This window comes from Condylura cristata, unplaced genomic scaffold (assembly GCF_000260355.1).
Source record: "Condylura cristata isolate star-nosed mole 26May11 unplaced genomic scaffold, ConCri1.0 scaffold00007, whole genome shotgun sequence".
NCBI lineage: Eukaryota > Metazoa > Chordata > Mammalia > Eulipotyphla > Talpidae > Condylura > Condylura cristata.
The window spans coordinates 41299021-41319392 of record NW_004567108.1 but is presented as its reverse complement, the minus strand read 5'-3'; the positions used below and the strand labels follow the sequence as shown (position 1 = coordinate 41319392).

General features: G+C 38.1%; 1 protein-coding gene across 3 annotated transcripts in view; it reads left to right on the top strand.

The window, feature by feature from the left end:
- The window catches only part of MAST4 (microtubule associated serine/threonine kinase family member 4), a 529678-nt gene that overhangs the window by 438872 nt on the left and 70434 nt on the right, over positions 1-20372 (top strand). For all 3 annotated transcript variants that reach the window (XM_012721946.1, XM_012721947.1, XM_012721948.1), the window contains 2 exons: positions 14029-14098; positions 19338-19416. In XM_012721946.1, coding sequence (XP_012577400.1) covers positions 14029-14098; positions 19338-19416 — 149 coding nt within the window. The remainder of the gene's footprint in view (positions 1-14028; positions 14099-19337; positions 19417-20372) is intronic.

Here is a 20372-nt window from a genome sequence, read left to right as displayed (position 1 = left end):
CCCCTGAGCCTCTGGCCTGTACCCCAGTTCTGTATGCACAAATAAATCTTTAAAAAAAAAAAAGTGTTCACTAAGTTTGATTGTATACAAGGTGAATGAATGTATAGAAATTGATGTTGTATTTCACCAACTATAATCAGAAATCATAATGAAAGGAAGGAATCAATTCATGATAGCATCCCATACTCTTTTCCCATATCCCACTGCAAATTGCCTTGCCTTGAAACTAACAAAAAAAGGGGGGGGGAGACATGGAATTAAAGAGGCAATAAAACTTCATTTGAATGCTAAACAATTGTGGAAAGCTATATCATGTTCACCAGAGAAAAAGCCAATATTATCATTTACCCACATTAAATGATAGTTCTAAAGCTTTTCCAATCAGTGTCTTCAGTGTGTTTGTGTGTTAGACTAACTTTCCGTCACATTTGCTTTGTCTAGTTTAAGCAGAGGAAGATCTTATTAAAGTGAACTAGGTAGCGTACAGGAATTTCAGTTTAGTCACAGGGTGCACCTTGAAGGCCACACAGCCTGAAAGACCCCCTCACCCCAGACAATGCCCCTGAGTCACAGCAGCTCTTAGCCACTTCTGTTTCTGATCCATGGGTTCCAAAAATTCTGACAGCACTGCTCTGAAGAGAGCAGTGGGATCCTGCCACTTCTCTTGCCACCAAAATTGATTGCTTTTACTGGCTCCCACCCATTCTTGTGCCTGTTCAAATCAAAGCTGAGTATAGACTTGATGGGAACAACCTCATGTTTATATGAATTATCGGGGAGGCTGAAACAGTGGGTGCCCCCTCATGAGGCATGAGGCGGTTCTCATGACATGGAAACTTTCTCTTCTCCACGGAAGCTGCTCAGAAGATACTGAGTGGCCATAAAGATGACAGATGATTAGTCTGGTCACTTGACATCAAGACTTCAGGGTACATCTGGAAGACTGAATAAATACAGTTGGCCAAGTAAATTCAGTGAGTCAGGTTGGTCTACCTGAGATTGCACGCATCATAAAGTGAGAACAGTGGCAGCAGTCACTCACTTGAAATAAAAATTGCCCTCCCTAGTGGTGCAGCGGGTTAAAGCACAGCACTAAGAAGCTTAAGCCACTTCCGCATGAGTTCGATCCCCCGCCTGCACCGGAGGTGACCACATGGCATGGCAGACCTCTCCTGACCCGCCCGCTGCTCCCCTCAGCAGTGTACTTCATTGATCTGCCTGTTCTGCTCCCCACTCTGTCTGGTGAATCCTCTCACCCTCCGCATCTCTGGCCTGTAGTCCAGTTCTGTACGAATAAATAAATAAATCTTTCAAAAAAAATTGACAAGAATTGATGATGATGTGACAAGAAAAACATCACAAACCACCAAGAAAGAGATTTTTTAACCATCAATGTTACTGGGAATCTAGGGGTCTATCTGAACATAATGTAAGGTGAGCATCTTTAGTATACAACATACTAAAAGGATTTTCATATGGATTTAAAATAACCTAGGGCTTAACACAAAAGTTAATATGTAGCTGGATAATTTAATATGGCTAGGATGGGAAAATAAGGTCGGAACATACAATAAATGGAGGAAATCACTAAAGGAAAGTATGACAATATGAGTTTATTAAGATTTTTAAATTCTGCAAATTAAAAAGAATTATAATCAAAATTAAAACAATGGAGAATAATCAAAATTAAAACAATGGAGAAAAATCTGCAGCAAATATAATGGGCAGAAATTTAATATTAAGTCCAAGGATCTCTTTTAAATCTAATGTTCCACTAATTGAAAGACAAAGGACATAAACACTTCAAAAAAAGAAGAAATAGAAACAACGAGTATACACATGAAAGTTCAAGCTCACACTAATCAAATAAAAGCAAATTGAAATAACAACCATTTTTCACCAGGTTTGCAAATATTGAAAAGCAAGCATCATTTCTGGTGATGGCATATTGAAGGTGGGCATTCACAGTACCTTATGGCCAATTCTCCATCTTTTTAGAAAACAGCATGATATTTTGTCCAAAACCCTAAAAATAGTCCATATGACTTGAACTGTCCTTTGTACTTCATGGCATATAATTTAAGGAAATCACCAGAAAGGCACTCAGAAATACCTCTTTCAAGATATTAATTGCAGCATTATTTATAATTGTATAATAATAAAACCTAAATGTTAAATCATGAGAAGACTGATGGCTAGATTGTAGGCTATGTGTATGATGGATTCATTTGCAGCCTTTAAAAGTCATGGCATTTTAAAAAATGTCTAATGGCCTAGGAATATATTATAATTGCAGCCTAATTGCAAAAAGCAGGATTCAAACACTGAGTATTATTATTTATGATCCTATTTGAAAGTATGTAGTATATACTTGTACATACTATCAACAGTGGATGAAGACACTGTCCGAGTAGTGATTAGTAGGATTACCAATTTCATTTTTATAAAGTAATGGTATTTTCCAAGTACGCCACATGAAACGTGTTACCTTTAGAATCAGGCTTTTTAAAAGTTATTTTAAAAGTGAGCAGTTCCTTTTCTGTGGATGTTAAACGTTTCAGCAGCAAAATCCCTTGTGCATATTGCTTCCATTCTCACCATCTGCCTCCAGTTTAAAGCAGTTAAAGAGTTTTATGTTTAGCGTTTTCCAATATTAGTAGCAGGACTAAAGTTATCCCCTCAGTCTAATTTATCCCTCCTCAGTCCCATGGGGGATGGGCATATGCTGCTTTCGGCTACTTAATTTCCACCTAGAAGAGCATGCGAGTCTGCTGGGTCCGGGGAGATGTGAGTGAAGATTGCAGTGTCTCTATGACATATTGCTGAATAAAATGTCCTTTTTTTGGTCTGGTTTTAATTGCTGTCAAAAGACTGTACAAGAGAATATAGCAGAACTTTTCCCTTTATTTTTTGGTAAAAAGCTGTTGGTAATTTAGATGTCCTAAGTAAAATTGTTCAGCACTAAGATTCCAAAATTGCAAATCCTCTAGTCCAGAAGGGAAGCACCAAAATTTTGTGTTGCTGTAGGCACTCAGCCATTATCCCATCCATTTTGCACCTGGAAGCATATTTTTAATATTAGGTTTATCAAGCATTTCCTGAAGTTATTATTAAACAATGGTAACTTATAACTTCATCAGTTAGTTAGCAAATATAGATATTATTTATCATGTTTATTATATGTTTTAATAAAACAAGTTATCAGCTCCTCCTTCCGGGCCCTCAGGAAGCTAATTCTGGCCCAGCGTGGGTCGTCAGACCCAGAGGACTTCCTCTCAGTCCTCTCTGTCTCCCCTCTCCTCTCCCTGCTCCTCTAAAGTCATGATGAGCGGTGGTCAAATCCAGCAACTTCCTTCAAAAATCCTACTATTTCACCAGAATGCCCTGCAGGTGATAAGGAAACTGTTTTTAATGTTTTTACTAGCTCATCGTTGTTTTTCCCCCTTATATCCTTGTTAATTTGGGGATAGTATTTGATTTCTCCCCTCAAGTGTAGTTGTCCTGAGGAAACTATTTCTTAAACATACTTTTTTTTGCCTCCTATAATGTTTTCTTCTGTATTTTCATCCTTTCAGGCTCTTTTTTGTTTTCTCATTCAACTACTGGGATTCCCTGGGGTGTATCCTCTGTGACCCCTTTATTTGTGACAGGCTCTCTGTTGATTTTTCACACAGCTCTATCTTCGGCCTGCACATTTCTTCTGAGCACAGATGCCAAGTTTATCTTCACCTGGAGCTATCTCCCTTTCCCTAAGTCCTGTTACCCAACACCAACGTAAATATCACAAATACTGTTAATGTCATCTGCCCCATCACCCAAACTAGTGCTTTTGTTATACTTTCCCTTAAGTCTTACTTTCCCTCTGAAATGTGTTTCGGACTTTGCTGTTTGCCCAGATTCAGGACCATTTCAGGAGACTGAGGTTGGAGCTCCCTCTTCCTCTGCACTTTGTCCCTCCATCAAATCTCTCTCTCTCATTTGCATTGAAGCATTAAAAATCATGAACTTAATTACATCTTTCAATTAAAGAAAAACATTTCATGCTTTGATCATGGCAATCCCCAGGCCAGCAGTAACACCAAGAGACTAGTTAGCTACAGCTCTAACTGCAACCCAGACGTACTAGCTAAGGAACTATGGGGTTGATAATCAGTTATCTGTGGCCTAATACATCCTCAGGGTGATTCAGCTGCTCCCTGATTTGAGAAATACTACATCTAGTAGGTTCTGAAGTCTAACTGCATATTAGGGTCACAGGTGAAGGAAAAGGAGCTACCGGGGCCCCAGGTTATTTATATCAGAAAGTTTAGGGGTCTGGCCTCAGTCTGTAGTAGTAACTCCTTGTTTAATATCTGAGATAGTTTCATGGAAACTGTATCCTTAAGCAATAATGAAACCAGGTCCTTTAATAAGGTCATTTTGTCCAAGTAGGCCAGCATTTTGCTTTTCTCATCAACTTCATAATGAAACAACTTGGAACAAGTAGACCTATTTGAGGGTCTGCTGTGGCCCTTTCAAAAGATTCCTAAGTGACTTTGGGACACAATAAGGGTAGAGAACAACTCAATTTGTAAAATTCACTTTCTTTTGCAGAATTTAAAGTAGTGTTTCTCAGTCTTGAATGCATATGGGAATCACCTGGGAAGATTTAAAAATATTTCACACCCATGTCCTGGAGAATAGCTCTTAAGATATTTTCAACTGTCTCTCAATCTGTCCTAGTTTGATTTTCATCATCCTCTGTGTTCCTTATCATTTACTGCCCTGCCCTTTCTCTCCATGGCACTTGCTAACTTAGTATTGTTAAATGTACCTTGCATAAATCGCTGAAGAAAATACAGATTAGTCAATGCTAACAAATGATTTTGGGCCATTTGATTAGCCATTTAGAAAGGAGTACCCTGGACTGTTATTTTTTTTAAGGTTTATTTATTTATGCATACAGAACTGGGGTACAGGGGTAGTGAGAAGATTCACCAGAAACAAAATGGGGAGAGAACAGACCAACTGATGAAGTACACTGCTGAGAGGAGCAGCAGGCAGGCCAGGGGAGGTCTGCCATGCCATGTGGATCACTCCCAGGTAGTGATCGAACACATGGTGAAGTGGCTAGCTTATTAGTGCTGTGCTTTAACCCACTGCACCATCAGGGAGGGCCTGGACTGTTATTTTTTAACATCAAATAAATCTCAGATATAGGAAGAATTTATGAAAATGACCATAAGAGTATCAGAATATGATTTTGCTTGGAAAATAATTTGGGAATGGTGATGGTCTTTCTGAATAAGATACATCACCTAAAAACCAAGAAGGAAAGTGGTTAGTACATTTAATTAAATAAAATTTTCAGTAGAAAAGTTACCTGAAAGACCTGAAAGTTACCTGAACAATGGCAGGAACATCTTCAACATACAGAGAAAATTGCTTCAATGTATCAAAAAAGAATAAAACCCCAAATATAAAAAAAAACAAACAAAAAGACACCTAAAAAAACAACTGAAATAGGGTGAGTGAGGTGGTTTGTACTCAGGAGAAAGACAGATGGTTGGTTAATGTATTAAAAATGCTCAGCTTCATTCATAATCCAAAGAAAGCAAATCTAAACATTTTGAGGCCACCAAAAAAAAAAAAAAAAACAGTTCTAATAGATTTGAGGAAAGATCTCCCCACAGGTGCCAGAATAAGGCTATAAAATGGTAGTGTTTGGAGAGTGATGTTGTATGAACCACAGTGGAAAACAAATCTACTTTTGTCCCAGTAATTCTGTTTCTAGGAGTTTAGCTCTTGGATAGAATCACTTAAGTATTCAGAAAAATAAGAAAATATTCATTGAAATCACCAAAACAGTCTACATATCCTTTAGTAAAAGTCAGGGTAAATTGTGGTATAAGACATAATGGAATTGTATTTGATGTTAAAGGTGATAAACACAGTTTTAAATCACTTACATAGAAAGCTGTGAATAGATTTAAGAACCAGCAAGTATAGAACTGTATACATGCAGATATGTGCGTGTGTGTATAGACACACACACATAGTTGTACATATACAGATTTTATGTGGCCTGATGTTATATCATGATTTTTAATATACGTAATGCATACTTAAATGTATTTATGAATTTGTGAATAAATCCACATGCTAAGAAAAGCAAAAATGAAATGTCCAATTGGGGGTGAGAGGATGGAGATGAGTGCAAAGCTTGTTGTTTGAATATTTGGATGGGATCTGATATAGGAGTTACAGGTTGGGAGCAGTGTTGAGTATGTTATACTTTTTCATACGATTTGAATTTTTAAATCATGAATATAAAAAGTTTTTGTAGTAAAAAGTAAAACATGTAAAATGCACTGTTCACTTGTTAAACTGAAACTCCACAATTTGATTTTACCTGTCCTAATAATTGTAAATATACTAATTACATGGACAAACTAGTATGCATTCTGCCCATGAAAAAAGTAAAATATGAGATATGTAGTCTTAAGTAAAATATTTCATTCGTGTCTCTGAGGCTCAGATTAAAGAAAACTGCTATCTCAACTTTGAATGATCCAGTGATTAACATTGATAGTAAAAATTTAAACAAGATTATGGTTAATGAGAATTTTCTTCCTTGCATTTCCCTTTTATAGACTTTAAAGATTAACTCATAGATACACAGCTCAGCCTTGGGGGTATACCTGTTTTAAAGGAATTGAAAAGTTGTGGGAATAATTGGGTACATTTAGAGGAGAATAGCAACAGGGCTTTGGAGGAGAAGGGTAGTCACTTTACTAGCTTAAGAGAACCCCTAAGGGCAATTGGGGCTTCCAGAGTGTTGACATGGTGGGGTGCTATTTGTTTGGATTGATAGGGTAGACATTTCATTTCATTTCATAGCCCTGTTTTGAGAATTCTTGGAAATCAGTGAGAGATATAAAAAGGGACATCAAACGAGCTAGTTTACCTGAGACAAGCAAAAGGAGAGTTAAATTATAGGAGGAAATAGGGAAGTAGAGGAAATAGAGAAGAGGGGAAGAAATGATCCATTATGTCTGGCTAAGAACTCAAAGGGTAATTGGAAGTTTAGGATTTGACTTAAGTTGTACAAGAACATTTGAAGGGACTGAGTTCTGATAGAATAGTTTGAGTCTCTTGCGTTTTAATACTTTGCAATTGGTTCTCTTATGCAGCCAAATTGAAAAGTGCCTATTGCTCCAAGGAAATGGAAGAGGAGGGTGAGAGAGAACAATTAGAGGAGAAAGAGTTTCAGGGCCTGTGAATTTCTAAGGTCTGTATGATTTATAGAAACTAAAAGTCAGAATTCTAATTTGTCAGATATTTTGTCACATATTTTATTATGAAGCCAGAGAACTTAATGCCTTTGACTCTTTTAAGTCTGAACCTACTTTTGGAGTTAGAAACTTAAAAGTGATTGAGTATTTAAAGGAGAGAAATAATATATTCACATTGAATTCTGTGGCCCATAGGCCCAAGGAACATTTAGCATTTAAGTGGGACAGTCTTAAATCTAGTATGTATTTTCATCTAAGCGTCCCTGATATGAAAAGGTTTAAATGTAATAGAGGATACATGTAGATTATTTAGCAAGTTGTATAGGTATGCAGCATTTCATTTGAATACTACCTTTCTACAAGAAGTTGCACAGCAGGTGAAGCAGTCTGAGCTGAACCAATTTTCTGATAGTGTCCATCTCTATGCTAGGTAAACAGGAAGATACTTTGTATCTAATTGTGCTTAAGAGTTGAATCCTCCTAATAAGATAGAAAAAATAATAATATGCACACCTTAGGTTACATATTCATTAACTTAGTCTTTCATATAGATTGTTAAAAAATATTAATTGATTTTTAAAAAGTACAAGTTTCATAAAACTGCATGATGTTCAGGAATGTCTGTAACTGTGGTTGTGTTCTTACTTCCCCTTCCTTGACCTTACACATGCTACTCAGTAACTTTAAACAAAGGCTAAAAGTAATCTCTTCTCTATTGCTGGGAAGATAAATTACTGTAGATGGGAGGAAAACATAGAACTAAAAATCAACTTTCTTCATCGCTCTTGACATTCACCAGTCTTTACTCAGGATCACCTTGAGATGTGACATCAATTCAGAGTAATAAGGAAGGGTCAATGAAAAGCTAAAACATTCTCAGGAACCCATTATAGCATATCTCTGAGGGATTCGTGTCAATGCCACAGCGTTTCAAATACAATACACAAATTCCAAAGGAACAGCTTCATGAGAGGGAGACAATAGGCATCAGCCAGAGCCTGTGACAGAGAAATTGACTTGTTATTGGCTCTCCCTTCTACTCCCTATGTGTTTTCCTCCCTATAACCTCATCATTCATTCGGTAGAACGCATTGCATGTACATTTAGCAAGAGTCTATTCTGACAGTATGTTTTCGATATTCGTTGAGTTATTTTTTACTAAGAAATTTTGATATGCTTAACGGTTTTGATTTAAAAAAAACTTCTTTTCACGTGCATAGGGATCTAGAATTGGTTTTTCATGATGAATCTAGAGTTGGCAAATGTATAAATTTGATACTCTGAGTAGATTCTTAGCTAATTGTGTCTTGTTTCCTTTGTAGTTGTAATAGGTAGGTCAAACTTCTTTTTATAAAAAGAACTTAATACACAATTATTGAATCAGGAAAAATACTATGTGTTTAGTTTACTATAAAACAAGGACTAGTTTAAGCACTAAGAATTCAAAATACAGTTTTTGTGTGTCTTTATGAATAACCAGAGTTTACCAGTCACCAAGCCCTTAGAATTGTAAGTTAGTAAGAGAAATCGAGAAATGGAATATCATACACATGTCCCTAGATTTCATTTCACTTTACTTGTGGTGATAGGAGGCAAATTGATTGAAGTTACCGTTACTCCCAATGTCAGTATTTCACCTACAGAATTTTCCTTTTCTACAAACCTTTTGCTAATACTGTTGACTGATTTGAGTATCTGAAACTAATCATGCTATTAAATCCACTAGGCATTAAATAGTGTGAGCTGGAAAAAGTTATTTGCTCTAAAGTACAATAAAAATGATAACAGAATTTTAATTTAGTTACTATATTTAGTTACTATAAATATATATATAAACTGCAACTTAGTGTAATATTATGCAGAATTTCATATAGTATGATTTAATAGACTTTAATTATTTGATATGTTGGTATTTTCATATATTTGAAATTATTTGAGGAGGTGCCTCTAAAAATAAAGGAACCTAAAGGCTGTCTAGATTTTCAGGTTTCCCTTTTAAATTTCTCTCACAACCCCAAACTCCCTCATTCTTCCCCACCTCAGCTAATGCCACCATCAACCCATTTGCTTAACCTTCAAATTTTGGAGTCATCCTTGTTTCCTGTCTTACCCCCTATTTATACCCAGTAATTTAAAAATTTTGCTAATTTTCCAGCACATGGGTTGACAGCTGCTGGAACAAACCCGAGATCCACACTCCCTCTGTCCAGTCCACTGTCATTTCCTACCTTGGCTGTGTTGGTGGTATCCTAACTGATCATCCTGCTTCCATTCTTGCCTCTGTGGAATCCACTGGGCACAGACTGATGGACAGATCCCTCTAAATCTAAATCAAATGATACGATTCCTCTGTGTAGCAGAGAGTTACTAAATTACTGTTGAATGAATTAGTGAGATGACAGAATGTGATGGTGCTGGCTGCAGAGGACCAGTAAGGCAGGGATGGGGAAACCAATACTGGTTCAGATAGCCCAGGATTTAAGGAAGCCTGGGTTTATTGTGCATAATGCTTTGTACTCAAAAATCCAGGCTTGTGAGTCTCCTTGATTGGCCTGCTGTCAACACTTCACAGTTTACCAGAGACAGTTTCCACTGAAAGCCAGTCAAGGTTTTGCTGTGGTCACTTAGATTTGAAACAGCTGCCCAGGTTTAATTAATATTCTACAGTTACATCTGGAGAGGTGCCAGTTTCTGAGACAGGTGTCGAAGTGAAAGGGAGAGTGCTCACCTTGCGTCAGTTGAATATGAAGGGATAGGCGCAAGTTTCTTTGGTGATTTGAACTATTCTTTTGTGAGTTACCCAGCTTGTGATTCCTGTATAACTGTTCCATTGCACAGTTTACCTGTAGGCATTCATCTTGCAAGATGATCCTGGGTTTGATTCTGTGAAGTTTGGTCTTAAGATATTTAAGCAGTACAAATTTTTTCCTGAGAATTCCCCACAAAATAAAAATCACAGCACTGATGATTATGGCGTAAAATGTCACAACTCATTTAAGCAGATCATCAAGTAATGACACAGGATTCGAATGGGGGCTTACTCTTTTACCCACCAGGAGTTTCAAATGGCAATTATCATTAATTCTTGAATTCCCTCAGTACTGATAGAAAATCAAGGCAACCAGAAACTATCACTTTGTGAACAGACAGCTATTAAAAACACATTAATAATCTATAGTGGGTATAACATATGCCTTTTAAAAAGATTTGCAGATTGTTTCTCTGTGGTGAAGACACAGGACTTCTCCAACCTAATTACAAAGCAATCAAACAATTTAATTAATCTGGAAATCACTTTCTTAACAATAACTGCCTCTAAAATGAGGCACCCTGTGCAGCGCAGTTAGGTGAAGGAGTGTGTTGACCTAGTGCTTGTGTATTAGCCATGCTAGCTCTTCCTGGGGACCTTGGAGTTAATTACCTACCTAGTGCCTGACCACCACTAAGGTTTCTTTTACCAGGTCAGAAACGCGAGCTGCAATACCAGCAGTCTATAAAGTGTCCGAGCTCTCAAACATCCAAGAGCCAGCAAATCCCTGGGAGCAGCAGAATTTGAGTTATAAGCAAGTGCTGCACATATGGGCAGAGAATTAACTGGCACCAGTTTTCATTTGAGAGTCTCCCAGGTATTGCTTTGCAGATGGGTGGATGAATTCAGAGAGCCGTGCTGTGAGGAGTGAAGGTCATGTGTAGGGCTCTGATTTCAATCCATCTTGCTCTCTCATCCCGGGGAAGTGTTGTGCATGTCCGTGGGAGTCTGGCCCTTGTCTCTTCGTAAAGAATATATAAGGCGTGCTTTATAATTTGATCTGTTTTAAACTAGCAATGTTCTCATCACTGTATAACAAGATAGCATCCCTAAAGTCTTCAGAGACCAAGTAGTGACAAATAAATCAATTTTTATTTCAAGGAAGAACAAAGACTTCAAAAGTTGACTTCTTCCTATCTAATCTACTAATCTTGTAATTTCTCCCTAAGGAAAGTGAGGAATTTTTTTTATAATAAATGACACAAGTCTACAGCAAACCCATCCCTTTCCTCTACGATCACTACCACCCCACATCATGCTCAAATGGGGTAGTCATTCGTCCAGTCTACCACATTGGAACGGTCAGCCACTGTGGGTCTGTGGCCTGCTAATCCATTGACAGTCATGTTTGATTTGCCTATCAAATCAAAGCACCTACTGACCTACCACCTGCTACCCTAACTAATACTACTTAGTCTCCTTCTAAGCACACCTTCATGCCATGTCCACATGTCTGATGCCTCACACTTGCCTCTGGGCATCAACAAGGGCTTCACACTAGTTGGTACCAGTTAATGCATCTCGCAAGTTGCTGGTTTACCAATCTGGATTGCGTGGTACCAGAAAGCCTGTCTCTGTCCCCTGCCCCTGTTACGTTGGGGTTGTTTCTGTCTACTTTCTGAAGCCCCCTTCAAATTTCTTCTTGTATCCTGAGTTCCCTGGACTACCTCCACATGAGTCTCTCTCTGTTCTTAAGAAATTAGACCGATGGTTAAAGACAGTACAAATGAGTATATAGTCTTGAAGTTGTAGGAATTTGGGTTTAATTTTACAGCAGTGTATGTGACACATGAGAAGAAAATGAGCATTTTCAATGACTAGAATGGCAGCACATGCTGCAACCCCAGAGATTAAACATGGCTAACATAGCCTTGCTTTTTTCTTTAAAGAGCATAGTTATCTTAATTTACTTCTGTACCTCTCTGCCTCCCCTCTATTCACCTTCAAACTGATAATATCACCCTTGTATTATAAGAAGTTACATGATTTGCTGGACACCGCTTACTAAAATTTTTAAAAATGAATAGTTTTAGGTTAATTTCATGTTTCTCCCTTCTTCAGATTTAAAAGAAAAAAAACATTTAATAAACTCTAGTTGTTCTAATTGATCTCACTATAATCTTCAGGTACATTGTTCTCTCTGCAGAGTCCACTGGGCTAAGAATTTGGTACCAAGTGTCACTGGCTTTATTATTTATTCTAGGTGAATAAGGTAGTAGGGATTTTTCTCCAAATGCTTTGGATTCAAAACAATCCTTTTGTTTCTAATTACAGTTTACTAGTAGTTTTTCTCTCTATGCAGGCTGAACAAAGTTCTTTCCAAATGAAAAACAACATTTTCATGAAGATTTCTGGTCTTGTGTGTGTTTTCCTTTAGGAAACAAACTTAGTAAACATCTTGAAATTACAGAGACCTTTTAAGAAATATGAAGTGATGTGCAAGCCAAATTGAGAGGATCTGGGGAATGGAGGCTGTTGAGGGAAGTTGAAAGAACTTAATTTAGCTGTAGATAAATTGACAAAAAAGAGTCCTGGATTACTGAATGGCAAAAGCAAAAATCCTTTCTCCTGGGGCCCAAGGAAGAACAGATGCAAAGGCATGATAAATTTCATTGCAGCAGGGAGAAAAAAAAATGCTGCTTCATTCTCTAGCCATAAAGAAATGGGCTTTTCAGCGCTTCCCAGTTAAGTAGCTTTAATTGTGCTGTCTATCATAAAGCTAATGGCATCTGTTGAAAACATCACTATAAAACTTGCTACCTTAAATTAATTGAAAAATTCAGAGTAAGTGTAGCCAGGCCAGAAGTCCTCAAGGTAACACTAAACTTACACTCTTTAGTATGCTCACAGGGTGATAAATTGTTTACCTTTTTGCAGCAAGGTACTGATTTGAACATGCAATCTTGTATTCCTTGTAGCTAATTACAATTGTCACTTCTATTAAGAAGTCAGTAGTGTGGCAACTGGTTTGCTGTTAAGGTTTAAACACAGTTTTGGATTTATTTTCCCTGGTTCAAGAATGCACAGCTTTAGCTTGCAGCTTCTCCTCACCTCACACCAGCTGCAGTCCCACCCAGGTCTCAGACAGCTCTGCCAATCTAATTAAGCATGCAGGGGAGGCAGAGCTGTGGGTCTGGAGTGTCCTGAACTTCCCCAAGCAGCTGCCTGCCAAGCTTTCTCAATGATCAGCAGCAGGTTGAGTGTTCGGCTGGAGAAAGTAACAAGCCCGGGAGGAGCTGCCCTCCTTACAGTGAGCTGTCTGCAGGCCACCGCCTCCAAAGGACTTGGGGAAAATACCCTCTGCCAGTCTTTGTGTGGCTGTGACTTTCAGAGGCTGCCTGGTCAGTCACAGCCCAGCTGCTCAGGAGCAGAGGGACATGCTGAAATAGATGTGGGTTGTTTGAGAAATAGACCTGTACTTCTGGCTTCTTCCCAATATTTTCTGACAAGTTCTGACAGTTCACCTTTAAAATATGTATTTTGGGATATGAGGATTTTTTTTCCCAAAACCTCAAGACCTTTATTGTTTCCCATAGATTAAAAAATGTTAAGGCCACCTCCCTGAAATGGAAAGCCGCCATCACCCCAGTTGAAGCACATGTGTCCCAAACCGTTCTGTCTTGTGAAATGTTAGCATCTGGAAGGGGACAGCGAAAACATTGTATATTCATTTTTCTGTAGGACTGAAACATTTAGATGGTTCAGTATGCAGGGAACTGCTGGCTGGTGATATAGATATATGTTCACATATCTTGTACACCTGGAAAGCTGTGATAGAACTCACCTCTCCACCCCCATCACTGCTCCAGGTGAAACTAAAACATCATTGGGGAGATGAACATTTTACAAAAGTATACATGAACTTCTAACTAATGAGAAGATTATGGATATGAATAATGATGTAAAAAACAAAATCATGTTGTAAATTCTTCTTTCTCTCTGCAGGAAATAGCCCTCAAGATAGTCCAAGAAATTTCTCCCCCAGTGCCTCAGCCCATTTCTCATTTGCACGGAGGTAAGGCCTTCTTGTGAGTGGAATAATAGAAAGTTATGTAGAGAATCTTCATACCCCTTTTCCTCTCTCCCCCCCCCCCCCGGCCTCCTACACCCCTCCCAATGGCACGGTGAGGTCTGCTCCTTATCTTAAAGGGCCTTCTCTGAAGCTCACACACCGAAGATGAGTTGAGGCCACCACAGAATTTTGGGCTGACACTTCTGCTTTCACAGTTGTAACAATGAGCTTTGTGTGCCTCACAGAGTTATACGTTCCTCTTTCAGGGCTGCGCTAACTGGGGATCTCCCAGTGATGGCAGCAAACGGCTGCTGGCATCTTTCCCCCAATCCCTACTGCAGTGTCTTGCATGTGGTGGGTGCACAGCAGAGTTGTACCAATCTACCCAAGCTTATATTGTAAAGACTTAGTTCATTGTTGTGGCCTGGTATGATTTTTGTGTTATTGTTGAAATAATTTTTCTTTTTATAGCGATGACTTTTCTTGGGCTCAAAAGGGATAAGCTCTAAGGTGTTCTTTCGCCTAAGAGCATCAAACCAGCAATTCAGTGATTCTCTGGGAGAAAACTGGTGTAAACCACAGGGTTTTAGTGAAAGTCGAACACCACTTATTGTGGTGCTACAAGCTCACATCTGGGACAATGAGTCAAGGGAGGAGCTGCTGTTATTGAGGACAGTGGGCAAATGTCCTCCTATCAGAGTTCTTCAGCTTGTACCTTACACTGTGATTTCCCCAGGTCAGAAAAGTGTCCACCTTTTGTGCAAGTGGAACCATGTCCAACTGAAACCTCCTTCCTAGACTTCATTCCCCCCTCACACACATACCCTGTGCTCTTGCAAGTGGGAAGGAAACAAAATGTCTCTCTGTCAGATCTCAGAATATTCAAGATACATGACGATTATATGTTATATTTGCTACATTTTCCTCAGAAACCTGTTCCCTAAAGTGCACTAAAGTAGCACTTAGTAAAGACGTATAGGCAGATCAAAAAAAAAAAAAAAAGTATTTTAACACGTGTACTCACCAGCAAACTGGTAACACATGCGTTCTCCTCAGAGCTGTTTATCAGCATGTACTGCATATTATTGTGAAATCCAGAGAACAGGATCTGTTTGTAGCATTTTCAGAATCCTCTATAATTAAGATTCCCTTGTAAACCTCTTGTATCCCCCACCATATGTTAAATGCCCATGTGTGTAAGGTACTAGCCTTCTACCATGGGGAGGAAACACAAGTAATTAAGAGGTGATCTCTAAGGATCTTCTTGAGAGTCACACTATCATCTCCCCCAATTGCAACTTTTATTCTTTAAGCTATTCATTTTACGCACTATAAAGAAAATACAAAAATTAACCACTCTTGCAAAGCCTGCATGTGCTTAGTGAGTAATAATTCACAATGGTGCTACAATTTGTAAGTAAAAAAAAAATTCTTACAAAAACTGATAAATAATAACCCACCATAGTCTTTGAAATACATCTTTTAAAAGAAAGAGAATGTATTTAATGACCTTAAGTAATAAAAAAAAAAAGGTAAGTTTTCATTACAGGGTGCATTTAAACATGACAGAAATCATAGTCTCTTAATCCTGCCAGGTTTTTAAAAATGAAGGGAATCTAATAATTAAGTGGTTGACTGGAGGACAGATGAATCCGCTTTCTATGCTGTAAAAGATACACAAACCTCCAGGCATGTTGATTTTGACAAATAAACCATAAACCGTGACAGAAGATTATCACAGGAGACCTCTAGTTCATTTTGCATGAATTTCCAGATGGAACTCCCTCCACACTCTTCAAAAAGTATTAATTTAGATTGGGATATGAGTGATCATCTTCTTAAACTTTTATTCAAGTAAACAGGACCCTGTGTTTGCTAGAAAAATTCAAATTGGCATATTTTTAGTTAACATCTGGAGTCAATCTCTTCAATCTTAAACTCAATTTTCACTCAGGAAAAATGGCAGTTCCTGGGTCTCCATCCTCTTTCCTTTGATAAGCAATTCTGAACTTTGAAGAAGCAATGAATGCCATTTTGAGAGTCTATATCTTATTATTTTGTATATTTAATCCAACTAAGGAGAGATTGACTTATTTTTTAAACTATTCTTGGGAAAGATCAGCCTTGCTAATTTTCTGGTCTGATACCAGGTGATGTCTCTTATAACAGTTTAATTTTAGCCTAGAAAATAGAATACAGACTTCCTTTCCATATTATAAACTATATATTTGTCAGCAAACTTATCCAATTCATTTTTTTAGCACTGGGTGAAAATAAAAGGATGAAAGTAAGGATGGTAGATTTGATCTGGGGAACAGAAACATACTTTTCCTTGCTAACTGTGATATCAATTAACAATCCATCTGATGGTAGGGTTAACTGTCTTTTTCTTTACTGGTAGGAGAGAGCTAGTAATATTCTACCTTTCCTGAAAGTTGCAGAGGTTTACTCATTATAAAATGTTTCACTTTCACTGGAAGTATAGACCCCTGAATAAATACCATGGGTGGCTCTTAGTTGCCTGATTGCTATTCACCAGATTAAATCTCAGAATATATTTCCACAGGCAAATTACTAGAACAGATTGCCCTCTGAGTTGGGGTTATCTGACACTGATTGAGTGGAGGCGGGCTGAGCCGTATCCTGCTTACTCTTTCAGAATCCCTTTTGGAGTGGAGTTTAGGTGGTATTATATCAGCATAGTTCAGCTTGTTCCCACATCAACCAAAATGTAGAATGCACCTGACCATGTGACCGTAACAAATAGGCAAATAATAAAATCTGCTTTCCCTTCATACAGTTATAATAACCAGGTTGGTGTTAGGATTTCTCATTCCTTCTCTGTTGTACACTACATTCATCTAAATTGTGAATAGTGTCGCAACAATGTTTTTACCCCAATCTTTTTGTATCTTGTGTTCCCTTCAAATGTTTTTTCCCTCTGTACTTTCCATTTAGTGTAACATTAAGATTTCCACCCACAAAGAAAATACTCTTTTCAAAAAACCCATGTTTGGCAAGAACATAGTTTTGTCTTCGGTAACATTTTTAGTCGTAGCTAGGGCAGAGAAAAGACAACACCACTAGTAGCATCCAAATTGCAGTTGTGTGATAGCTTACTTGAAAAGAGAGCATGCTGGCTCTCAAGTGCAGTATATAGCACATAAAACCTGCAATGTGCGGGTGTCGTGTAATGAAAATACAATGGTCCTTTGTGCTCCATTGGAATAAACACACACGGACAACTTAGGGAACTTTATGAGACATAAATTACTTCTGGTCCATGCTGCACACAGTACTGAGCCCATTCTTGTCTTTCTAGTGGTGTATTTTTCAGAGTAAGCAAATGTAATTTATGCTTCAGAAGTAATAAGAACATGTCTCCTCTTGGAATTGTCCATTCATGTGAAATATGCTCATTGATACCTGAGGGAAAGGAGAGTTAATGAATCATAAAACAAAGTTGTGGAGGGGGAAATTGTGTCCCTCACTCTTTCCAGAGACTAGTTGCTGATAATTGCTACTAAATGAACTGAATAATTCTTTTAAAATCATATCCTTTTCTAACTTCTAAAAATTAGAGGTATTTAAAATGTGAAGTATAGGCTTGACTTTTTAGCTTTAAAATAAGTACCTAATAAAATAAGGCCCACCTGTGTCTATTTAATTGATAGCCATATGTCATTATATGCATGTGTTACCATTTTCTGCTTTAACATTGTTAGTTGTTTTTTTTTATAGAAACATGATTCTTCTCATTCTTTTAATCTGATATATTTACAAACAATCTTATTTTGCTTCTTTTTCTAAAAACATACTTGGTTCAATTGTACTTCAATTGCGGTCACAGAAATGACAGGTAAATTTTCCTAACCTTTTAACGTTGTAATACTTCTGTGAATTGTCCACTTGAATTTCTCCATTTCATCTTTGTGGACCATTCGTATTTATTGGAGGCAACATCTGTGGTCGCCGATGCTTATATTTTCCCTTGAATATTATTTAGATTGACCTGTCGGTTTTTATGTGAACATCTAGTTGTGACATTTCTCAAATTCAAGTGTACTACTGTTGAATTCCCTGACTTCAACTTCCTGTGACTATGTCTGTGGTAAATTTGGTCCACTAGTATCTCTCACTTGGTAAATTATTATAACTTTCGATTACACAAAGTATAGAGTTGGTACTTCACCCTTAAATGGAATGTAGCTCTTTAGAAAGTATGTTTCCTCTGGGCGATGTGCATGTGTGTATGTTGATGGTGTTGCATTATCTTGAGTAACATTCAAAATGACAAATAAAACAATGGTTCTAGAATGCCAAGGTGTACAGAAAATTTGCTGCGGTGTCCTATACTTAACAACAGTATTGTCTCTACCATTTCTTTAGCTCCCAGAGCCTTAGCTCCTGGGAGCCTGTGTAATGACCTTCACTCATAACCAGAGGCCAAGCCAGAAGATCCGCAGCCTCTCACCATTTGAAGATAAAATTCACTCTCAAGGTTCCTGACAGCTTTGCCTCTGTGACAGGCAGACAACTATGCTCTTTGCATTAGTTCTTTTACTTGTGAAGAATTTTCATTCTGCCCCTGCTGTCAATGGCCAGAGCAGGTCCACACTCTCATAAATTCTGCAGGAGACTTTTGCTGCAGTACTTTATGAAGCCAGGTCATGTTAGAAGGCAATAACTCTTAAGAGATTCCGCGCATAAGGTCAGTCAGTTTCTTAGAGCTAAAGTTATTTGCCTCTTAAGGCTTGAGCCAGTCATGAGCCCACTGATCCCTTCTTCCCTTGGTGTGATGAGTAGACGGTTCCCTTGCAAATAATAAGCAGCAAGTCTTTAGGATGCAAAGTCCCCTTAGGCTCTTGTGCCACTGGAATTCAGACCCTTCCAAAGACCACAGCCCCGCTTATCAGCTTCCAGATAAACCTCCACCCTTTCTATTTTTTTTTTATTTGAATCTGCTGAGTCTGACCATTGCAATTATCCCTGGTATTCATTTTGTCAAAGTGTATTAGTGAGAGATCAATAATATGGATCAGCCCATTCACTTTCTACTTGTTTGGGTGTATTGATTCAGCTTAAATAAAAGTCAACCTGCTGTATAATGTTTGTTTACCCTGAACATTTCCCCATCCTCACTGTTTGTTTCATATGCTTGACTAAAAATATTTGGTTCCTTTTGGGGTCCCATGTAATAGTACTCCGGTGTTGGCCTGAGCTAAACTCACTTTTTCAATAGGACTGATGGACGCCGCTGGTCCTTGGCTTCTCTCCCCTCCTCTGGCTACGGGACAAACACACCCAGCTCCACCGTCTCTGTAAGTGCCTGACTGCTTTTTCCGTCCCTCACAACCACAAAGCTATTATTCTACAGGCAGTGTTTTCTCAGGGTATTTCCTCATGGGAGGGAGAAGATAGATTCTGTACTTCTGCCACTTTGAATAGGTTATGCAGTAAATGAAAGAACTGATGAGCATAAAAAGAATCAACTTCACTTCAACATTGAAAACCATGGCATACAAATTCAGTCCCAATATACAAAAGTTTGGAAAAGATTATAGTTCTTCTTTAATACTGTTTAGTGTATTTAGGGGAGGGGGACACAATCTGATTTTATGGCTTTGGTTTCCATGCCCCTGATATTAGTACTGAAGATGCCATTACATTTTGATGGGCCGGGTGTTCGGGTTTTCCCTTGGGTGGCTCAGATGCAGGGTTTTGTTTGTTGGTTTATCAGAGTTTTTTGGTTTGTTAGTTTTTTTTTCCTTTAAAGAAATAAAAATGACAAGACTTAAATTTGTCTGTGCCCCGTAAGTATGAACATTTTGTTGAAAGAGAGATGAAAAGAACTTATAGTAAGTTAAAATAAATATTAAGAGACAAGAATAAATCATTTAAATAGCATGGGGAAGGATACTGTTGCCCGAACTATAACATTTCAAGGAGAGGAATAACAATTACTGAAACAATTCAGTAGGTTAGCTGTATGCTTTCTCAGTCAGGAATGCTGTGAGGTGTCTGTCTAAGCAGAGCTTTAGAAAGACCCACTATGTTGCAGTTGTTCAATAAATACTAATGACAGGGTCTGAATGTTCATATGCCAGCCAGGAATGTGCACCTGATTTTAGAGCTTCTTTGGATTCATTTCCATCTCCACTTAGTCAAAATCAGCTTATCGTGTAGGGTTATCCATCTGTTGTTGTTTTCCCCTCAGAGTCCAGCTCTGTGCTGTTAAGCACAAATATTCAGCCACTCAGTGATCCTTAAACTAATA